Source organism: Monodon monoceros, unplaced genomic scaffold (assembly GCF_005190385.1).
Source record: "Monodon monoceros isolate NGI ecotype Baffin Bay Population unplaced genomic scaffold, NGI_Narwhal_1 Super_Scaffold_11, whole genome shotgun sequence".
Taxonomy (NCBI): domain Eukaryota; kingdom Metazoa; phylum Chordata; class Mammalia; order Artiodactyla; family Monodontidae; genus Monodon; species Monodon monoceros.
In genome coordinates, this window is record NW_021703767.1 from 131180191 (window position 1) to 131204827 (window position 24637).

A 24637-nucleotide genomic window follows, 5' to 3' on the forward strand; every position below is an offset into this window, starting at 1 on the left:
GTCTTCTGTGTCCCCCTTTACCTGACAAAGCAATAAGCTATTCTTTTCTACTTCACCCAAAACTTTGTCTCCAAGATTTGATTCATCACTGGTGCACAGAGGCTGAGTTTCAGCATCACCAAGGCCAGGACTAGGGTGAGACAAGCAAGGCACTCACCTCAGGTACAAATTTAAGGGGCATAAAAAACTCAGTAACCAAGATAAATAATATTTTAATGCAGTATTATAAAAAAAATCAACATTAATGACAAAAAGCCTTGGAGAATACAATAGCAAAAGTTTAAAAAGCAACAAGACCCGGTCCTGAACTTGCACCATTCTACCTCAGTTTCTAACCGAGCTGAACTTAGGTCTGCTCACCAGCAAAGCCAATTTAATGATACCAGGTTGTGGCGAAGGAAAGTACAGCGTTTATTACAGGGCACCAAGCAAGGAGAATGGGTAGCTAATGTTTAAAAGACCAGAACTCCCTGATAGCTTTCAGGGAAGGGTCTTTAAAAGCAACATTTGTGGTGAGGGTTGCAGCTCATGGACTTTCTTCAGATTGGTTGGTGCTGAGGTAACAAGGTGGTGTTTTGGGAATCTTAATCATCAATCTCTGGTTCCAACCAGTCTGGGGTCTACATGCTGGTTTTCATCATATAGTCACCACCTGGGTAGGGGTCCTAGTTTCTGCAGAACAACTCAAACATATGAATTAGATTATTATATATATCCCTTGGGGAGGAACTAGCATTCTGTTTTATCACTGAACTGTTGTTTAGGCTATCATTACTTTTCTTGCTTGACTGCTTTTCTTTTGTTTCTACATTCCCTCAGTTCTCTAATTAGTAACTACCTGAGTCTGTTTCTTGGAACTCAGGAAAGTCTTAGGAGACTAAAGCCTTTTTCTACAAACAGTGGACACTGTTTCAAGAAACAGTGGACATGGAGGGACTTTTATACCTGAGACGGCCCTGCAGGGTCCTGCTTGGTTTTAGCTCCACTTTCATCCTAGCCCCATTGGATCTTGTCCTTGAACGTTTGATATTTTGTTACTATGGACTTTTTTTTAGCATTACTTTTGATTTTTTTAAAAAACACTACATTGCAACATTATTTATCTGGATTACTGAGTTTTTGTTGTCCTTTTTAATTTTGCACCAGGGAAAATGCCTCATTTGTCTCACCCTAGTCCCAGGGGATCTATTGGATGCCTTTTGACTTTTTTGTTTGTTTTTTTGCTCACACACCCTTCATTGTGGTTTTGATCCCAACAACCAGCCTCTTTTCAGAAGTCTGCCCTCAGGCAAGTGGAGAGCTATACTCAGGGAGAGCTGAAAGCACCAGGGACCTCCCACCACTTCCTCCTCTTGTCCTGCTTATCCCACATCTTTAGTGCTTCCCCCTCCAGGAGACATCACCTAAGTCAGAGTTTTGTACGAGCCACCCCTGTGATCACAACACTCTCCCTCAGGCTCTTTGTAGGGCACGCTGCTTCTCACCATCTCACTGATGTCACAATGTCACCTGCTCCTTCTCTGACCACCAAAGCCCTTCCCTTCCCTTATTTCACAGCATGCTATATTTCTTCCTAGTTCTTCTGATAGTTTACAATTATTTTATTTACTTGCTTACATTTTCTTGGTTACTGGGTCCTCTTACTAGCAGCCAAGCTTCAAAAAGACAGGAGCCATATCTGTTCCTATCATTTTGGCACCCCCCAGTGTCAGTACAGTGCCAGAGCTCAACTAATGACTGCACATCAAGTCAGCATCCCTGTTTCCTGTGCCTGAGAACTGGACACTGATGAAAAGGTGTGCCCATTTGTGAAGGTGAATGACTGCTCTGTGGGTCCACTTAAAACTATTCATAAAAATTAAAGGAAATCTGCCCAAGGGATTTGTATTGTAAAAGCCTACGAAGTCTAAAAACAAGGAAACAAACAAACATAAAAACATCCTGAGAGGACACCATTTGCTTTTTGCTTACCATTAAAGGCAGATTCTCTGCATCAAAATTTTTAATCTACAGGAAAACAAAATAAACTCAGCTAATCAATAAAAAGTATTAGTAGGATACAAAATAAGGAATGGAATAATAAAGGCCCAATGAAACCCCCAGATTTTGTATCATTAGTAGTACATTCTTGCACTAGCAGGGATACACGTACAAAGGTAAGAGGTAGAGGTAAGATTTGTAAGCCAAGAGCTCTAAGGGTGGATGCTGCAGTTAGGCAAAAAATCACAATCCAAACTTCTCACATCTGGGGCACCAGGGAGCTGGAGTTCACACACCTTCCTTGGCAGAGATTGCCTACTAATAATTTCCCCCAGCTTTTAAAAAAAACCTTGTTTCTCCTTTCTGACTGATTCTTACTGCATCTTATTCCCACAGCACATCTACAAGTCCTAGAAGGTATATAAATGCTAATATGTGCTTCCAGGTATCCCTTTCATTTTAAATACCTGTGGTTGTTCAGCAATGTAAGGAATTTTTAAAATTTCTATAGTAAATGGTCTCAATGAAGGACTCTTATTCAACATGCTGTAATGTTTAAAAAGAAAATTATTGTTCAAATGAACTAAAATATAAGTACAATTTAAAATTGCTTCTGCAGCAATACATTTCTTTCCGTACCTTTCCATGATGGCATTAAGCTGTCTTGGGTATCTCTCAGGGAGAGGAGTGTCGCCTTCAACAATTTTTAGAACGATGGATAAGAAATTGGAGCCAGTGAATGCATGATTCATACAGCACATCTCATACAAAATGCATGCCAGAGACCTGAAGACACAAAGAATTTGAATGAGGGATAAATGTCCTCTTTTAAATTTGATCATCATACAAAACCTCAGATGTGTTAGGGCATTGGTTGTGAGGCACTAACATACACTTTGTTTTCTATTTAGATACATGTTTACTAAAAAAAAAAGGAAAAAGTGAAAAAAGAAAGCACAAAATGTAAGTCTGAATGAACACTTTTTGTCAGAGGAGAGCAAACAATCCAACAGGAATATGCCTACACATAGTAGGGACTCAATAAATATTTGATGAAGGTAGTAAGAAATTTTTGAATCAACCTCTTTGAAGGAAAAGTAAAATGCAGGTAAATATTGTCTTCCTAAGGCAGTTCAATTAATGTTATATATGCAAAATAAAATTTAAATTTATTAGCCTAGCCTTCCCTCTAATGTATATCCAAGCATTCTGAAAAGGAAGCTGGCATCTTTATTAGTTCTCTAAATAGAATCCATTTGCAAGTAGGGTGGGAGAGTGGCTGCCTGCAGCACTCATTAATGTGTATAATTCTCCCTTCAGGAGTATGAAACACTATTAAAGTTCTAGATCAGTCCAACACTAATTTGTGTTAACTATGCAAATCAGTCATCTCTAAACTATCAGAAAAATCTTTTAAATAATCTACATCATTAAGAGAATCAAGGAGAAATTTCTGCCTGAACTGAGTTTTAAGAAAGAACTTTTCTCCTGAATAATGGGTTATTTTTATCTTCTAGCTATTCTGAATTATGTAACTAGCCAGGTCTCCCTTTTCTTATTATTTGCTTGAAAGATCAGAAATAAATTTGCCGTTGACCTTGTGTAAGCTGTGTTTTATGTAACTTCAAACACTGTCCTGCTTTCTCATGAAAGGCAAGATATATATCAATACATACATACATGAATACCATCATTTTAACCATTTTGTGGGTGTTCAAGAAAATTCTGGATATATACACTGAAAGCGTTTCTGTTCCAGTAAATAATAATAACACTAAAAATTTCAAACGGATTGGTACTTTACATATTACAAAGCACTTTCATATATATCTCAACAGAGCATCATAACTTCCCAGTGTAATGGAGGCAATATTATATTTTTCCCATTTTATACATGATGAAACTGGCTCAGAGAAGTTAAGTGACTTGGCCAAGGTCACACAAGTGGCCCTGATTGACTCTTGAGTTATGTATTTTTCTTTCCAAATCCGAGACTATTTCCATTATAGAATGCTAGAAAGAGGCAGACATTAGGAGAAATCTCACGATATTGACTAGAACACCAAGATCAATGTCAACCTTATAAATTATGAAAATTATTTGAAGCTCAATAAATTTTCATCCATCCGTAAGACTATTAAATGGTATTTGGTATAGTAGCACATATTTAGATTTCTATACCCAGAAAAACAATTTCCTCCAAATAAAGGTGAAATAAAGACATTTTTAGACCAAGAAAAACTGAGAGAATTCATGCCAGCAGGAAAGCACTAAAATCCTAAAAGGGAAATCTTCCAAAAGAAGAAAGATGATCCCAGACAGAAACAAGGAATGAAAGAAGGAATGAAGAGCACTGGAAAAAGTAATTTTCTGAATATGTTTAAATCAACATTAACTCTATAAAACTTAACTATCTTATGGGATTTAAAATTATGTGGAATAACATTTCATGACAAAAATAATGCAAAAGACAGAAGAGGGTAAATGGAGTTAAAGTATCATAAGGTCCTAATATTACTGGGAAAGTGGTAAAAGCAGTAATTTTTACTAGACTGTAATAAGTCAAGAATGCATGTTATAACTGCTAGGATTACCACCAAAAAAATAGTAAAATAAGGTATAACTGAAAAGAATAAAACTAACAAGTTACTAGAGGGAAAAAATATCAAATAACAAAATTCAAATTAAAAAAAAGCAAGAGGGACTTCCCTGGGGGCAAGTGGTTAAGAATCCAACTGCCAATGCAGGGGACATGGATTCAAGCCCTAGTCCAGGAAGATCCCACATGTCGCGGAGCAACTAATGCCTGTGCACCACAACTACTGAGCCTGTGCTCTAGAGCCTGTGAGCCACAACTACTGAGTCTGTGTACCACAGCTACTGAAGTCCATGTGCCTAGAGCCTGTGCTCCACAACAAGTGAAGCCACCGTAATGAGAAGCCTGCGCACCACAACAAAGAGTAGCCCCCGCTCGCCACAACTAGAGAAGGCCCATGAGCAGCGATGAAGACCCAACACAGCCAAAAATAAATAAATAAATTTATTTTAAAAATAAAAAAAATTTTAAAAGCAAGAAAGGACAGAAAAAGGAACATAAAACAAGTGGTATGTGAAGACTAAAAAAGAAGACAAACTGTCATTAAGCATTTCAACATGATTGTATACATTAAAAAGGTCAAAAGACACTACAAGCTATTAGAATTCACAATTGAATTTAGCAAGTTGTTGGATACAAAGGTCGTTTCTATAAGCCTGCAGTAAACACATTTTAAAAACAAAATTAAAAATGTCATTAACATCACAAAATGTCAAATATGTAGGAATAAATCAAACGTAAGATGTGCAAGACCCTACACTGTAACCTCAGTATATTGCCGAGAGAAACTAAAGAAGATCTAAAGAAAAGAAAAAAAAATAGGGAGGGATAGATCCACACTCTTGGATTGGAAGGTTCAATTTATGAAGATGTTCATTTTTCCAAGAATGACCTAGTGCAATATTGATTCAAATCCTAGCACACTTTTTTGTGGGAGTTGACAAGCTGATTCTAAAGTTTACATGGAAATGCAAAGGGACAAGGGTAGCCAAGGCAACTGAAGAAGAACAAATTTGGAGGTCTTGTATTACCAAACAGCAAGATTTATTATGAAGTTTCATTTCTTATGAAAGTATGATATTGGCGAGGAAGAAAAAATAGACCAGTGGAACAAAATAGAGGGCTCAGAAACAGATCTGCATGTATTCAATCACTTGACTAATGCAAAGATGAACTGCACTGTGGTAGAGGAAAAGATGATCTTTTTAATAAATTATGCTAGGCCAATTGAATAACCATATGGAAAATATTGTATATTGACTCCTGTCTCACATCATACACATGCACAAAAATCAATTATAGGTGGATCTAACTGAAAGATAAAATCATAAAATTTTTAAGAGAAAACAGGTACATGTCTTCCTGATCTTGGCATAAGCAAAGATTTTTTAAATAAAATGCAAAAAGCACTAACAATAAAGTTAGGGACTGATAAGATGGATTTCATTAAAATTATAAACTTCTGTTCACAAAAAAACACCATTTGGAAAGTAAAAATGAAGATACAGAGTGGGAAAAGATATTTGCAATTCAAATATCCATCTAAGACTGGTATCCAAAAAATTCCATAAATCAAACAATCAATCTTCTACAAATCAATAAGAAAAAGGAGAGAATCCAAGAGAAAAATGGCCAAAAGATTTGAAGAGACACTAAATGGCCCCAAGTCATGAGATGTTTAACATTATTAGTCATTAGAGAAATCGAAATTAAAACCACAGTGCACAGTCATCAGAATGGCTAAAATGAAAAAGGCAATTATCAAGTCAGTACCTGTTAGGTTTCGAAAAAGTTTTCTTGAAAAGAAGAAAGGGTAGGGCTATACACTAATATAATCATCAGATTGAACCAAATACTTTTACCTGTGTGGGTATGTGTAAAATATTTGTGTGCTGTGAACTGCCCCAATATACTTCTTATTTCCCCAGAGAAGAGTCTAATTCTAACTTCAAGAAGTTTTCTTATACTGACACAATATAGAGCTACAAAGGACTATCAAGATTTGCTAATTCCAAATTCTCACTGTATTGATGAGAAACCAAAGTTCAGAGAGAGGGAAGGACTTTGCCTGGAAAGGTGCCATGTTAGATCAGCTTGTTTGATACTGGTACAAGTTCTCATTCAATATTTCTTTAAAATGTTTTCTAAAAAATTTATATTGACTACCCCCTGCTATATAATCTATTGTATAGGTAATAATTTGAACACTGAAAAAAAAATACATTAAATTCATAGGTCCAAGAGGTAGAGGCTATCCAGGCACCCACACATACTCTTCTGAGGATGTCACTCAGCCTTGTGGGCTCTTAGTCTTCTTCAGGACTTGAGCTGAAGCAGAACAAACCCAGACAATCTCTCCTGGCTCTGACAGGTCTGAACAGTTAGATGGGAGCAATGATCCCTGACCCAGGACACTTTGAGGTGTCTTGGGAGCAGACTTTTATATTGTTTCCATCCATAATACAAATGGCAACAATAACAACGATAATAATAATGAAAATGATAGCTGAAATTTTAATGATGGTGTTTATTATAAGCCAGGCACCCTGTTCTATGTTCCTTACATACTCAAACTAATTTAATCATCCTCACAACAGTCCTAATGAAGTATGAACTATTATTATCATTCCCATTTTCGAGATGAGGAAACCCTAAAACTGGGTAAATTGTTCAAGGTTCCATACTGAGTGGGTGGTAGGGCTAGTACCGCAACACAGGCTCTCTGGCTCTAGAGACAGAAACTCTATGCTATCCTGACTCTTAGTGCTGTACCAATCAGAGCATTTCAGGTCCTTAAGGATGTCCTTCAGTAGGAAATCTTGGCTAGCCCTGAGAGAAGCCTTTCAGGCAGAGGTTGACTTCCCTGATTTCAGGTCCCATCTGGAACCATAATCCACCATCAAAGATCCCTGGGGCTTTAGACAAGCCATGCAGTGTATCAGACCCCGGCAAATATAGAAAACACAGACAACTAGATGTTCTGGGGCAGAAGGAAAGGAAGGCAGGCAAGTTTGGCCTTTGCTTTTCTGTCGCTTGGCAGGGAAAGAGGGTTAGTGGTCTATCAAGCACAGTGAGTTGATCACAAAGTCAAACCCTAGTTTTATGGAGACATAATTCTACCTGAGCCATACTTGATGAAGGTATTGAGGATTATAAAAAGATGTGGAATTATCTGGCTAGACAGACTACAGAACAATTAGATCTAGAGAACAACTCAGTAATCAATTTTGATGCAAAACTATTCTTTTTTGGAAATCCTCTCAGCTACACTGAAGGCATGCTGCTTTCCATTTACCTATTTTATTTTGATCTACTGATATTTGCTGGGCTGGAGCACATGGAAAATACTTCATTTATTACCCAGTAACTTGTGGAAAGGGACCTGCTATGGTCCCAGTGCACATGCCTGGCATGGGAGCCAGTAACTGAAATATGAGACAATCTGGTTGTAGAAACTACCATGACACTTGGAGCAAAAGATTTTTTGATTATCCTGTACCAGTTTTACAATCTATTTTCTATGTATACTTTTTATTCTAATAACTATATGTCTGTGTATCTGTATGTCTATGTTTTAATTTTCTCCAGTTTCTAACCAGGCATTTCTACATGGGAATAATTACATTATCTCAAGCTCATCACTTCTATCCTTTTTGAAGACTTTTCTCTTATTTGACTCCCAGGTCTTAAATATGGCAATGCAAGAGCAGGGAAGGGTGGGGGGCCGGGAGACTAATTGAAAAAAACAAGAGGTATATTTAACTTAGAAGTCTGTAATTTGCATTCCTTTCTTTTTCCAAAATAGAGCCAACTGTGAAGAAGTAAGCAAATAAATCCCTGAGGGGGTGAATGTGGCAGTGAAAGGGAAAGCTGGGATCAGGTGAGAGCAAAGCAAATTATACCTGAATTCCATAAACTTGCCATCTGTCCAAGTTCAACAGAACTGCCCAGTGGATTTCTGAAGCACAGATTGATAATAAATTGCAAATTTAACTCCGACTTTGTCTTGTCTCAAGGTAATTAAATTTACCCTTTGAAACCTGCCCTGACTCTGCAAAGAGAAACCTACCACACAGTGGTGCATGACTCTGGTTAGGGAAATTTTATTGATCTTCTAGATAATATTTTTACTTGATGTAATCCTAACATATCCATCTAGAAAAGAGTATACATAATTCATGCAGGCGAATAAATAGAGTAATAGAAATTTAATACAAGAGTAGCAGGTTTTGCTTTAGTGTGTGTTACCCTAAATAAAAGTCTTTACCGTGGTAATGTTGAATATCAACAAAAACTCAGTCTAGATATGATAAACAACACTGAGCTGCTTGAACAAATTTTAAGAAGCGTATTATGTTAATAACTAATGTTTATTAAGGGCCCATCACATCCCAGAACCTCTATCAGTTCTTCCCAAGCTTTCATATGCATACAACAAATCTACCAAGGAATTTGTTAGAATGCTTATTCTGAGTATTTGGGGGGAAATGGTGGTTACACTGGAGCATAGTTTCTGTATCTTCCTTGAATCCCCATGTAAAACAGAGCAGCTAGATAGAAAAACTATAATCCAAGGCCAACATTTTCAACAAAGTTAGGTGACAATGTGTCTCCTTGAAACTCGAGGTACAAGTACATGGAGACAAACCACAATTACCACATGACCTGCACAATATCAGCATCTGTGTGAGAAGAAGCAGAGAGAGTCAATGGAGTGATTGAAGGACCCAACAGTAGAAGACCCTCAAAACAGTCAACAGGTACTCACTGAAAAGCACAGGGGGCCAATCTAAGAACAGCAGCTAAAACTCATAGGAGTTCTGCCCAATCCAAAAGCAGGGTGAATGCAAGAAAACCTTAGGGTAAGGCCTGAAAGGGCTGGAGCAGAATAGCTCAGGACTATCCAGTAGAACTTTCTGCAATGATGGAAATGTTCTGAATTTCTGACTACAATAACCACTAGCCACATGTGGCTATTGACCACTTAAAACATGGCTAATGTGTCTGAGGAATAGAATTTTTTAAAAAGTATTTAAAAGGAAAAGTGAATGCAGGTGCGCTCACCCCTTTTTACAAGAACACTGGAATCACAACTAACTGCTGAACAACCATTGATTAAAAAAACTCTGGAACCTACCATAAAAGACACCCAACATCCAAAGACAAAGAAACAGCCACAAAAAGATGGTAGGAGGGGCACAATCGCAATAAAATCAAATCCCATACCCACCGGGTGGGTTACCCACAAACTGGAAAACAGTTATACCCCAGCTCTCCCACTGGCGTGAAAGTTCTGAGCCCTATGTCAGGCTTCCCAGCCTGTGGGCCCGGCAATGGGAGGAGAAGTCCCAGAGAATCTGGCTTTGAAGGCCCATGGGATTTGACTGCAGGACTTCCACAGGACTAAGGGAAACAGAAACTCCACTCTTGGAGGGCACACACAAGGTCTTGTATGCACCAGGACCAAGGGAAAAAACAGTGACCCCATAAGAGACTTGGCCTACCTGCTCAGCAGACCTACCTGCTAGTATTAGACGGTCTCCTGCAGAGGCAAGGGGTGGCTGTAGCTCACAGCAGGGACAAATACATTGGCAGCAGCAGTTCTGGGAAGTATCCATTGGTGTGAGCCCTCCTGGAGGCTGCCGTTAGCCCCAAAAAACAGCCTGTAGGCTCCAGTGCTGGGACACCTCAGGCCAAACAAGAAACAGGGAGGGAACACAGCCCCACCCATAAGCAGACAGGGGATTAAAGTTTTATTGCGCACAGCCCTGCCCACCAGGGACAAGACCTAGCTCTACCCACCACCAGTCCCTCCCATCAGGAAGCTTGCATAAGCCTCTTGGATAGCCTCATCCACCGGAGGGCAGACAGCAAAAGCAAGAAGAACTACAATCCTGCAGCCTGTGGAACAGAAACCACAATCACAGAAAGTTAGAAAGAATCAAATGGCAGAAGAATATGTCCCAGATGAAGGAACAAGCTAAAACCCCAGAAAAACAACTAAGTGAAGTGGAGATAGGCAACCTTCCAGAAAAAGAATTCAGAATAATGATAGTGAAGATGATCCAGGATCTTGGAAAAAGAATGGAAGCAAGGATTGAGAAGGTGTAAGGAATGTTTAACAAAGACCTAGAAAACTAAAGAACAAACAAACAGAGATGAGCAATACAATAGCTGAAATTAAAAATACACTAGAAGGAATCAATAGTAGAATAACTGAAGCAGAGGAATGAATAAGGGACCTGGAAGACAGAATGGTGGAAATCACTGCCATGGAACAGAATAAAGAAAAAAGAATGAAAAGAAATGAAGACAGTCTAAGAGATTTCTGGGACAACATTAAATGCACCAACATTTGCATTATAGGCATCCCAGAAGGAGAAGAGAGAGAGAATGGACCTGAGAAAATATGTGAAGAGATAATAGCTGAAAACTTCCCTAACATGGGAAAGGAAACAGTCAATCAAGTCCAGGAGTGCAGAGAGTCCCAGGCAGCATAAACCCAAGGAGGAACACACCGAGACACATAGTAATCAAATTGACAAAAATCAAAGACAAGGAAAAAATATTAAAAGCAACAAGAGAAAAATGGCAAATAACATACAAGGGAACTCCCATAAGGTTATCAGCTGATTTCTCAGCAGAAATTCTGCAGGCCAGAAGGGAGTGGCATGTTATACTTAAAGTGATGAAAGGGAAGTCTCTACCCAGCAAGGCTCTCATTCAGATTTGACAGAAAAATCAAAAGCTTTACAGACAAGCAAAAGCTAAGAGAATTCAGCACCACCAAACAATGTCTAATGTCTAAAGGAAGTTCTCTAGGCAGGGAAAGAGACCAGCAACTTAAAACAACCTTGCACATATATAGACTGTTATATCGAAACCTCATGGGAACAGCAAACCCAAAAACTACAATAGATACAGACACAATAAAGAAAAAGCAACCCGAAAACCATACTAAAGATGGTCTTCAAACCACAAGAGAAGAGAACAAAAGAGAAAGGGAAGAAAAAAGACTTACAAAACCAAACCCAAAACAATTTAAAAAATGGCAGTAGGAACATACATATCAATAATTACCTTAAATGTATATGGATTAAATACTCCAACCAAAAGACATAGACTGGCTGAATGGATACAAAAACAAGACCCATATATATGATACCTACAAGAGACCAACGTCAGACCTAGAGACACACACAGACTGAAAGTGAGGGGATGGAGGAAGGTATTCCATGCAAATGGAAATCAAATGAAAGCTGGAGTAGCACTACTCATATCAGACAAAATAGACTTTAAAATAAAGACTGTTACAAGAGACAAGGAAGGACACTACATAATGAGCAAGGGATCAATCCAAGAAGAAGATACAACAATTGTAAATATATATGTACCCGACATAGGAACACCTCAATATATAAGACAAATACTAACAGCCACAAAGGGAGAAATCAACAGTAACACAGTAATAGTAGGGGACTTTAACACCACACTTTCATCAATGGACAGATCATCCAGAGAAAAAATCAGTAAGGAAACACAGAACTTAAATGACACATTAGATCAGATGAACTTAATTGATATTTATACAGCAATCCATCCAAAAGCAGCAGAATACACATTCTTCTCATTTGCACATGGAACAATCTCCAGTATTGACCACATGCTGGGCCAAAAAGCAAGCCTCAGTAAATTTAAGAAAATTGAAATCATATCAAGCATCTTTTCTGACCACAATGCCATGAGATTAGAAATAAACTACAAGAAAAAAAAAACTGTAAAAAAAAAAAAGAAAACACAAACACATGGAGGCTAAACAATATGCTACTAAACAACCAATGGATCATTGAAGAAACCAAAGAGGAAATCAAAAAATACCTAGAGACAAATGAAAATGAAAGCACAATGATTCAAAACCTGTGGGATGCAGCAAAAGCAGTTCTAAGAGGGAAGTTTATAGAAAGACAATATTACCTCAGGAAATAAGAAAATGTCAACTAAACGACCTAACTTTACACCTAAAGCAACTAGAGAAAGAAGAATAAACAAAACCCAAAGTTAGCAGAAGGAAAGAAATCATAAAGGTCAGAGCAGAAATAAGTGAAAAAGAGACAAAACAATAGCAAAGATCAATGAAACTAAAAGCTGATTCTCTGAAGAGATAAACAAAGTTGATAAACCTTTAGCCAGACACATCAAGAAAAATGGGAGAGAGCTTAAATCAGCAAAATTAGAAATGAAAAAGGAGGTGTTACAACTGACACCATAGAAATACAAAGGATCATAAGAGACTACTAAAAGCAACTGTATGCCAATAAAAGGGACAACCTGGAAGAAATGGACAAATTCTTACAAAGGTACAATCTCCCAAGACTGAACTAGGAAGAAATAGAAAATATGAACAGATCAATCACAAGCACTGAAACTGTGATTTAAAAACTCCCAACAAACAAAAGGCCAGGACCTGATGGCTTCATAGGCAAATTCTATCAAACATTTAGAGAAGAGTAAACATCTATCCTTCTGAAACTGTTCCAAAAATTTGCAGAGGAAGGAAAACTCCCAAACTCATTCTGTGAGGCCACCAACACATTTGGTATTCTATGAGGATACCAAAACCAGACAAAGATACTACAAAAAAAGAAAATTAGAGACCAATATCACTGATGAATAGAGATGAAAACATCCTCAGCAAAATACTAGCAATCCAAATCAACAATATATTAAAAGGATCATACACCATGATCAAGTGGGATTTATCCCAGAGATGCAAGGATTTTTTGATACCTGCAAATCAATCACTGTGATACACCACACCAACAAACTGAAAAATAAAAACCATATGATCATCTCAATAGATGCAGAAAAAGCTTTTGACAAAATTCAACACCGATTTATGATAAAAAAACTCTCCAGAAAGTAGGTATAAAGGAAACCTACCTCAACATAATAAAGGCCATATATGACAAACCTACAGCTAACATCATACTCAATGGTGAAAAGCTGAAAGGATTTCCTCTAAGATCAGGAACAAACAAGGATGTCCAGTCTCACCACTTTTATTCAACATAGTTTTGGAAGTCCTAGCTATGGCAATCAGAGAAGAAAAAGAAATAAAAGGAATACAAATTGGAAAAGAAGAAGTAAAACTGTCACTGTTTGCATATGACATGATACTACACATAGAAAATCCTAAAGACACTACCAGAAAACTACTAGAACTCATCAATGAATTTGGTCAAGTTGCAGGTTACAAAATTAATACACAGAAGTCTGTTGCATTTCTATACACTAACAATGAAAGATCAGAAAGAGAAATTCAAGAAACAATCCCATTTACCATCGCATCAAAAAGAATAAAATACCTAAGAATAAACCTACCTAAGGAGACAAAAGCCTGTAATCCAAAAACTATAAGACGCTGATGAAAGAAATTGAAGACAGCACAAACAGATGGAAAGATATACCATGTTCTTGGATTGGAAAAATCAATATTGTCAAAATGACTATACTACCCAAGGAAATCTACAGATTCAATGCAATCCCTATCAAATTACGAATGGCATTTTTCACAGAACAAAATATCTTAAAATTTGTGTAGAGGGTCTTCCCTGGTGGCACAGTGGTTAAGGGTCCGCCTGCCGATGCAGGGGACACGGGTTCGTGCCCCGGTCCGGGAAGATCCCACATGCCGTGGAGCAGCTGGGCCTGTGAGCCATGGCCGCTGAGCCTGCGCATCCTGAGCCTGTGCTCTGCAATGGGAGAGGCCACAACAGTGAGAGGCCCACGTACCGCAAAAAAATAAACAAATAAAATAAAATTTGTATAGGGACACAAAAGACCCCGAATAGCCAAAACAATCCTGAGAAATAAAAATGGAGCTGAAGGAATCAGGCTCCCTGGCTTCAGACTGTACTACCAAGCTACAGTCATCAAAATAGTACGGTACTGACCCTAAAATAGAAATACAGATCAGTGGAACAGGATAGAAAGCCCAGAAATAAATCCATGTTCCTATGGTCAACTAATCTATGACAAAGGAGGCAAGAGTAAACAATGGTGGAAAGACAGTCTCTTCAATAAATGGTGCTGGGAAAACTGGACAGGTACATGTAAAAAAATGAAATTAGAACATTCTTTAGCACCATACACAAAAATAAGTTCAAAATGGATTAAAGACCAAAATGTCAGACCAGACACTATAAAACTCTTAGAGGAAAACATAGGCAGAACACTCTGACATAAATTGCAGCAATATCTTTTTTGACCCACCTCCCAGAGTAATGGAAATAAAAACAAAAATAAACAAATGGGACTTAATTATACTTAAAAGTTTTGCACAGCAAAGGAAACCATAAACAAAATGAAAAGAAGAGAAAATATTTGCAAATGATGTGACCAACAAGGGATTAGTCTCCAAAATTTACAAACAGCTCATGTGGCTTAATATCCTCAAATCAAACAACCCAATCAAAATATGGGCAGAAGACCTGAATAGATATTTCTCCAAAGAAGACATACAGATGGCCAAGAGGCAAATGAAAAGATGTTCAACATCACTAATTATTAGAAAAATGTAAATCAAAACTACAGTGAGATATCACCTCACACCAGTCAAAATGGCTATCATCAAAAAATCCACAAACAGTAAATGCTGGAGAGGGTGTGGAGAGAAGAGAACCCTCCTACACTGTTGGTGGGAATATAAATTGGTACAGCCACTATGGAGAACAGTATGGGGGGTCCCTTAAAAAACTAAAAATAGAGCTACCATATGATCCTGCAATCCCACTCCTGGGCATATATCCAGAGAAAAACATGGTTCGAAAGGATACATGCACCCCAATGTTCATTGCAGCACTGCTTACAATAGTCAGGACATGGAAGCAACCTAAATGTCCATCTACAGAGGAATGGATAAAGAAGATGTGGTACATACATACAATGGAATATTACTCAGCCATTAAAAAGAGTGAAATAATGCCTTTTGCAGCAACATGGATGGACCTAAAGACTGTCATACTGAGTGAAGTAAGTCAGACAGAGAAATATTGTATGTTACTGCTCATATGTGGAATCTTAAAAAAAGATACAAATGAACTTATTTACAAAACAGAAACAGACTCACAGACTTACAGAATGAACTCATGTTTCCCAGGGGAGAAGGTGGGGGGAGAGATAGTTAAAGAGTTTGGCATTGATTTGTACACACTGCTATATTTAAAATGGATAACCAACAAGAACCTACCGTATAGCACGGGGAACTCTGCTCAATATTATGTAACAAGCTAAATAGGAAAATAATTTGAAAAAGAGTAGATACATGTATATGTATAACTGAATCACTTTGCTGTATACCTGAAACTAACACAACATTGTTAATCGGCTATACTCCAATATAAAATAAAAAGTTTAAAAAAATCCAAACTGAAAAAAAAAAAAAAGTGAATGCAATCCTTCTGCTATATCATCCCAACATTCTACCATGTTTTGGGGGAGAGTCATAAAATTTTAGAAACAAAGTTTGGGTGAATTTCAGATCCTGCTCATATCAGCTCTTTCTAATAACTTTCTTCCCCAATTGAGCTTTACGACGTCTGAAGGAAGGTCAGCTCTTCGCCCTTCCCCATGGTGGTCCCATGCCCTCCACACCCTAAGCGTCTGGCCACAGAAGAACTGAGGACAAGACCAACAGCAGGGGTAGAGAGAAGGAAAGGAAGATCACAAGGGGGCAGAGGGTAAATAAAAGGGAAAGATTTTTTGCATCTTTAGCTATCCTTGGGGACATGGTCATAGACTCCATACAAACCATAAAGTCTGGGAAATAAACATGGACAGTGTTCAAAGCTGGGTCGAGAAGCGGGTTCGCAACAATGATGAAAGCATCTTTCCACCACCAACTGTTACTAACTCAGCCCCCCACTGAACAGAGGCTGGATGTGGCAACAGCATGCGTTGCTCATGTGGCATAAGAGACTTCACACTTTGGAATCTAAAAAAAAATGTACAAATGAACTTATTTACAAAGAAACAGAGTTTCAGATATAGAAAACAAATTTATGGTTACCAGAGGGTAAGTGGGGGGAGGGATAAATTGGGAGATTGGGATTGACATATACTACTATATATAAAATAGATAATAAGAACCTGCTGTATAGCACAGGGAACTCTACTTAATACTCTGTAATGGCCTATATGGAAAAAGTAATCTAAAAAAGAGTATATATATATATGTATATATATATATATATACATATATATATATATATATATATATATAGCTGATTCACTTTGCTGTACACCTGAAACTAACACAACATTGTAAATCAACTATAGTCCAATAAAATTTTTTTTTAAAGATACTTTACACTTTGAGTGAACAGCTTTCATCACCTTTGATAGTCTCCGGAGGCTCTTTTAAGATGGACAGAGCCTCAGAAGTAGCAGAATACCCCAAATTAACAGAACGCCTGCCTTTCTCCCATTTTTCTCCACCAGACTTCTCCCCATTCCCGTCTGTTTTCTGTCGCAGAGTTTGGTATCACTATAAGACAGTCTCTCCTGGTAGATTGCCTACTCTTTGCAAATACCCCTTCCCCTTCCTTCTCCTGGTTGGTGGGCTTCCTTCCTTGTTGATATTGGGGTTGGCCACATGACCTCCCCAGTCTCTGGTGTGAGATATGAAGGGGAAGCTTCACATGCAGGTGCAGATATAGCACAGCCCCTGTTCTCTGTCTTAGCACTAGGCAGGCTCATTCCAGACCAGGACACAGCCTGAGTCCTGGACCTGGGGCACGGGAGCAGGAGCAGAGCAGACTTGCAACCTGGAACAGAGGCTCAGGTAACCTGCAGTCCTCATGTAACGTGAAAATGAAACACATTTTATAAGTACCTGAGATTTTTGGAGCTCTTTGTTATTTCAGCCAAGCTGACTTATATACCATCCCCTTGTTTAACAGCTATCAGCAGCTTCTCATCCCACAGAAGGTAAAGTCCAAGCTCCTTTGCATGGCTCCATGGGTCATTCACCACTTGAACACTGACTGCCTCCTCAGCCTCGTGTATTTATTGCCACACCTGCTCTGCCACACACACACACACACACTTTGTCCTCAGCTAGTCGGAGGACACGGAGCATTACTACACTTCCATGTCATTACAGTGCTCCCAGGGGCTTTCAGGAGTCAGAGAAGGCCCAGGTCACTTGCAACTACTTTCAAATTCTCAGTATATTTTCTAAAATGAAAAAATACCAAAACAGAGTTTCAAAAATTATGATATATTATGAAAATTTTACATTTACTAGATTAACACCTTTAACATATATAAACTCATTTGGATATAACTGCGAACACATACATTTGAGGCCCATTGTGAGGGAGAAGGCTGAGGGGAAATGGCTCTTTGGGCCAGCCTTTTTCCCTGCACAGTCCACCCCTCCCCCCACAGTGAGCATCCCCTACCTTCAGTCATGGGCACTGGATCTTTCTTCCTGAAAGGCATTTTGTCAAACTTTTCTCCATCCTTTCCCATGCTAAGCAGCATTATCCACACTCTGAGACTGTAGCTGATGCTCTGCACCCTCACCCTAGCAGTGAATCACTCACTCCTTTATACACCAGAGACACGTACACACTCCTTGTATTGCACTATAACAACATATGGCAATTTGTTTATGTCTGCCAATCTTTTGAGGACAAAGACCAGAACTTACACGTCTTTTTTTTTTTAATTGGAGTATAATTTCTTTACAATGTTGTGTTAGTTTCTGCTGTACAGTGAAGTGAATCAGCTATATGTATACATATATCCCCTCCCTCTTGGACCTCCCCCACCCCATCCCACCCATCTAGGTCATCACAGAGCACCGAGGTGAGATCCCTGGTGCTCTACAGCAGGTTTCCACTAGCTATCTATTTTACACATGGTAGTGTATATATGTCAAACCTAATCCCCCAGTTCGTCCCACCCTCCCCTTCCCCCCCAGGTTCACATGTCCATTCTCTATGTTTGTGAAGAACTTATACGTCTTGATGTTTCTTTCTTTCTGCGAACAACCCACAGGCAAGAGGTAAACTGGCTTTCTGGGTGGAAAGGTACACCCTGATTTGTAGCATTTATTGATTTCTGTGGGGTTGAGAAGAGATGTGGATAGCAGAGCCTTGCGAGCTGGTCTGAGCTGGCTGCCACATGCTGCTGAGTTATGTGAGTGATGGAGAGATGGTGCTGGAGCCAGAAGGTGGTCCAGGGCTGGAATGAGCGGGAGAAGGGAAGCCAGGAGGAGTGGAGGGAGAGTCTGAGGCACATGGAAAAGCTGCTGGTCCATCTCTCAACTGAGGCCCAGGTTCTTGGGATCCATCCATCAAATGCACCTGCAAGGAGAGTACCAGACTGCTTTCCTGGCACAAGCAGTGTGGCCTCCTCTCCAGCCATTTCTTGAACTTCTTAAGATAAAGAAAATGAACAGTGCCAGCTTGTCATAATGGAGATCCAGACTACAGGCTGTGTCTCAACTCTGCTTATTGTCCTCCTGACAAAGCCCAGTTCTACTCACCACTATAAATAATAAAGCACCTCAAAGCTTAGTGCCTTAAAACAACAATAGTCAATAATTTTGCTCATGAATCTATTCTCTCAGAAATTGACAAGGAGGCCTTGAATCTTCTCCCCATGGCATTTGCTGGGCAACCTCAGTTGAGGCTGGAAGATCCATTTCCAAGTCACTCACATGATTGGCTGATTGGTGTTGGCCATTATGCAGAAGCTCAGCCAGGGCTAAAGCCCAGGGGTCTCGATTCCTTTCACACTGTACTCCCAGTGTGCTACACAGACTTCCTCACAACACCATAGTTGAATTCCAAGAGCAAGGATCTCAAGGGAATCAGACAGAATCGTTGTCAACCTTTTATTACCTAGACTCAGAAGGCACATAGTAATAATTTTGCCATAATCACAGCCTTACCCAGATTAAAGGGGTTTATTCACTAGGTGAATAAACAAGCAAATAATAACAAGCCCCAGAAAGGTGGGGGAGTGGGGAGAGTAAGTGTCCAGAGTTGCTCCAATATATCACCTAAAATAATTTCACCAATTATGAGACATGCAAAGAAACAGGAAAGAATGATCCATACGTGGGGAAAAACAGCAGGCAACATAAACTAACTGAGAGAGCTCAGATGTCAGATTTAACAGAAAAGGATTTCCAAGCAGTCATTTTAAATATGTTCAATGAACTAAAGGAAACTATTTAAAGAAGTAAAGTATGATAAAATGTCACATCAAATGGAGAATATCAGTAAACAGAGAGAAATTATTTTAAAAATCAAGTAGAAATTCTGGAGTTGAAAAGTACAATAACTAAAACAAAAAATTCCCCAGAGGGGCTCAACAGTAGATTTTAACTAGCAGAAGAAAGAATCAGTGAACTTGAAGAGAGACTGACAGATATGCAATCTGAAGAACAGAGAGAAAAATGAAGAAAAATGATCATTGCATCAGAGCATGTGGGAAACCAGAAAACACACCAGCGTACACACAGTGGGAAGACCAGAAAGATAGGAAAGAGGGAAAAGAGGAGAAAAAAATACTCAAAAAAAGAAGGGCTGAAAGCCTCCCAAGTCTGATCAAGTTTGATGAAATATGTTAATTTACATGTCCAAGAATCTCAACTAACCCCAGGTAGGATAAATGTAAATCCACACCTACATACATCAGGTAAAAATGCTGAAAGACAAAGAGAAAATCTTCAGAGAAAACATTAAGGTCTTGGTTGAATAAACTATTGTGTCCAGGAATAGAATACTATGCAAACATTTAGATGAATGTATATATATTTTGTTGCTACAGAGCAATGTTCTATTTTGCTAAATGAAAAAGAAACAGGTTATAAAATTATACACAGTGTGATTTTTTTTTTGGAGTAACAAATAAACTTAGATAGGTACATGAAGAATTTAGCACATTAAATGTCAATCACGGAGTAAGCGCTCCACAGAGGGTAGCTATTCCTGGTTCTTTTGCTGCTGTTGTATTATGCCCTTTTAAAAATCCACCAGGCCAGACTAACATTATCTGCAGAGTTTGTATCAATCATTTCATGCTCATCATTGGAAAAATATATTAATACTCAAATTTACTGCCGCTGACTTAAGTGTTTCCCTACCTCAGCTTCTGCTGAGTGAAAATAATGATGCCAGTGCTCACTCCCCAAGAAGTCTCACTCCCCAGGAAGTTGAAGCTGTCCAACAGCTTGCTCTGAACCCACACAGGAAATGCCCAGAACATGGGCAGGTGAGAGCTTGCTTCCCCGAGAGACAGCTGATGGGGCTGCTGGCTGCCAGCTACTCGAGGTCCCACATTAGCTACAGAACCTGCTGTCAGGTTGGCCTGTTTCTCCCTTTGCCTAAATCCTTCACCAGAAAACAAGCTTGTTTTCCACTCTACCCCCTTACCCTGTCAACCCTGGGAATGCTCTTCTGTGAGGATACTTTCTTAGTCCTGGCAGACCAGGCAGGTGCTGGTTCCTCTTTGTTTTCTTCCACCTGAAGCTAAGCCTTGTCTAACATTTCTGTCCAAGGTCACTACACCCTGACTCCAATACTGGGTGTGAACTAGACTCCTCCAGTGTCCCCTACCCAGCCAACTACCATACCAGACCCGTGAACAAAACTTTGAGAGCATCCCATTATACTTTCCCCACCACCTTTAACTCCACTTAAATCACCCAAAGAATGTATGGCCATCTGGTGACCTCTCACAACATGACAAATAAGGCCAACAATGAATAGTCTGTTTCCTTTCTCCTTACAGTACCATTATTCCAATAATATTGTCATTGTCCTTTATTTGTTTCTCCTACAAGAATAATAAGTTCTAACTATTCATAGTTTAAACCAACTTAAAGAACTAGTCTAGGAACCCAACTCATATATTATATTTTTCCTGTGGGGGGAAAAAGATGTTCAGCAATAGCTTATACAAATCAGCCATGTTCAAAGTATTGTCCTCAGTGAACCTAATTATCCTAACTTTCCAACTAATTGTTTATAAACTTTTAGAACCCAACCCAGTTTTAAGAAATGGACTTCCTGTACTTGATTGCTGTAAATAAATGAATCCCAAAAGTTTTAAGCAGGTTGAAGAAGGAGGACAAAGTTACATATGGGCGAGTATTAACAGATGAAAATATAGTTAGTATTATAACAATTCTTCTTCTTTAAGCATTATAAATAAATATGTACAGCCATTAATGCTAAAGCAAAACACCTGTCAATTATTCATAAGTGTTTCCAATCCTAAAACAATATTCCACAGTAAACAGATGTTACACGCTGAGATTCAGTGGAAAAATTCTCAACCCCATTCAATCTAAATTTTCTAAGAGTGTCTCCGAAAGATGACTCACTACACTTATATATCTGCCACTATAATTTATATTTCTCTGTTATTCTTTCCACTTTAGGTTCAACAGTAGACATTTCATTACCAGATAAGCCCATTTTCATTTGGATACAACCAAGGTAATTACTAAATTCATAATAAGGTGGTTATTTGGGGTCATGATGATGATAAATCCTTGCCTAGAACTTTCTGAGTAGTTGGTAATCTCTGCAAGGAGAGCTGACCTAATGCTTGCAAAAATATATAAAAATTCTCCTGCATTTCTATATTTGGGAGATGTAGGCTTTTTAAAGTTTTGCCTGAGTCCCATATCATTTTTGTAAGCCTAAAACATTATAGCAATACTGTTTGATATTCCTATGACTCTTCATGCAATACTAGGAACAGTTTTAGGTTTTTTTTTTAAAGAAGTAAGACAGACACAACTGAAACAAAAGACTCTATGCCCTCCTCTCTGTGGGCTCCTTTGCCTTGGTTTTCTAGGTGACGTCCATCCGATTTGGCAAGCAAATATAGACACCTGTCAAAAGGAGTCAGCTTTCTTGCTATACATAATTCCAAAGACTTAAATGATGAGCTTCATAAAATTAATTTACTCTTCATTCAAATGACATGATGTAACTTCTTCCTGAGATACCATGTAAACTTAATCATGAAGAAATTTTATATTTAAATCTATTTTTAAATGTCCATAATAATAATAAAAATAAGTGTGAAGAGATATTTAGGTATGTTACCTCAAATTCAATCCAAAGCCCAAGACTAGTTTTTCTCTAACTGGAGAAAGGTACACCAAAAAGAGGAAGAAGATTTTTCCTGAGGGTCAGGGATCCTATCACTTTTGATTTTATACGCTAAGGGCTATTGAACAGCCATGGGCAAATAGTAGATGTTCAATGAAGCGAAGTTTAAAGAAACTCATTCATCTGAACATACCTTGAGGGTTTTGTATGGTTTTTGTTTTTGTTTTTGGAGGGAATCAGGGAACGTCGTGATTGAGAAAAGATGATAGGTGAATTGGAAAAGACCACCAGAGAAGAAACTAGTTAACAATGAAAAAAACCACTGAAGAACCTAGAAATGTATAATCCCAAGAGTGATTGAAGGCGCAGGATGGATAGGGATCTGCCCCAGCCAGACCTAATCGTGACAGTGTTCTCTCCCACTTGGGAGGGACCAGAGCAAGAACAGGAGTAATGACCTTGTTGAAAATCCCAAGGCATAACCCCTGCTGTGCTTATTTTTCCCTAACCAGAGAAAAAGTAATTTTCTACTTTATCTTCTTTAGAACAATGAAGCAGACACAATATTTCACACTGCTCATCTTTGAAAGCTCAGAACTACTTAAGTTGATTTGCATACAATAATTATTTACTTAATTAACAAGTTCTCAGCTAAATTGTCCTTTCAACCCTTAACAAGTTGAAAATTATGTAAGATTCTCCTTCAAAGGAAAGGAAAATTTCCCCAATTAGGATCTATTGCTATCAACAGAATACAATTTTCCACATGGCTTTTTGCACTGAGATTTAAACTGATTCCCCAATGAGGAAGCAGAAATTCCTTTGGAAAAGAGCTCAAAGAAGCTGAGAAATCTCAAATGTATCTATCACCGAAAACCCAGAATTTTTTTTAATTTAAGTTGATCCTTAAAGCTAATATCTTTAGTAAAAACTCTTAAAAGCAACAAGAAGACAAAAAATAAAGGTAAGCTATATATTCCCCACAGAGGTGGAAGTTAACCTTAAAAAAAAATAAAGCACAGTGTTTAGAATTACAAATGCTTTATGTAATAGACTAGCAGAAACATATCAAAATTTAATGTTTATGATACATTAGGAACTTTCCTTCGTGGTTCAAGAAGAAAAAATCCAAACCAAGCATTTAACCTATGAATAAAGAGAATTTTAGAAATCAACTTAATGGAATATATCAGGTTTCTAATCCAAAAGACCTTCTTTTACACTGCTTACAGAATAACTAATATTTAAAAAGGATAAAGTGAGTGGACGTAGTAAGTAAATGAGCCTAAAAACAAAATGCACCGTCTCTCAGGGTAGCAAATGAATAAGGAGCCTGGACCAGCCCATGCCCACTCACCAGATATCCGACTTTGTGTCATAGCCTTTGTGTTTCAGAGCCTCTGGGCTCATATAATGGGGAGTTCCAGTAAAAGTGGTGGCTAGATCACAGGATCCCATTAAGAGTCGAGAAACTCCAAAATCCCCTTGAAATAATAATTATCTTTTATGAATACTTTAAATCACAAAAATCAGTACTGTACTAGAAATTAACAACTGTCGAATTTGACAATTTTAATATGCAATGATTCATACCATTTTAAAGGGAAAGAAAAGTCACACATTTTAAATTATACAATACTGGTGAATAGCTTTAAAAATAAAAGCCTTATAGGGGAAAGAAGACTTTGAAGACAGGAAAGTGAATTATGTAAGCTAAAACTTTATTTCCTGGAATTATGGAAAATCAGTAACTTGAAACAAAAAGCTATTTCAAGTCTGAATAACAACAAACAGAATGATTCTGGAAGCACTGAATATTATGACTTGCAATTTTATCTGGGTCGGGGGGAGAGTTTGTTCTTCATTTACAATAAAGAAATTTCAAACAAAAAACCTGAGACTTTTCAAGAACATGACT

The 24637-nt window shown here is 38.2% G+C and overlaps 1 protein-coding gene across 1 annotated transcript in view; it reads right to left on the minus strand.

Annotated features, from left to right (window-relative positions):
* NEK11 (NIMA related kinase 11) overlaps window positions 1-24637 on the minus strand; it is a 106996-nt gene that overhangs the window by 10860 nt on the left and 71499 nt on the right. Inside the window, 3 exon segments of the mRNA XM_029213749.1 lie at window positions 2448-2526; window positions 2620-2766; window positions 24077-24203. Of these exon segments, the coding sequence (XP_029069582.1) occupies window positions 2448-2526; window positions 2620-2766; window positions 24077-24203 (353 nt within the window).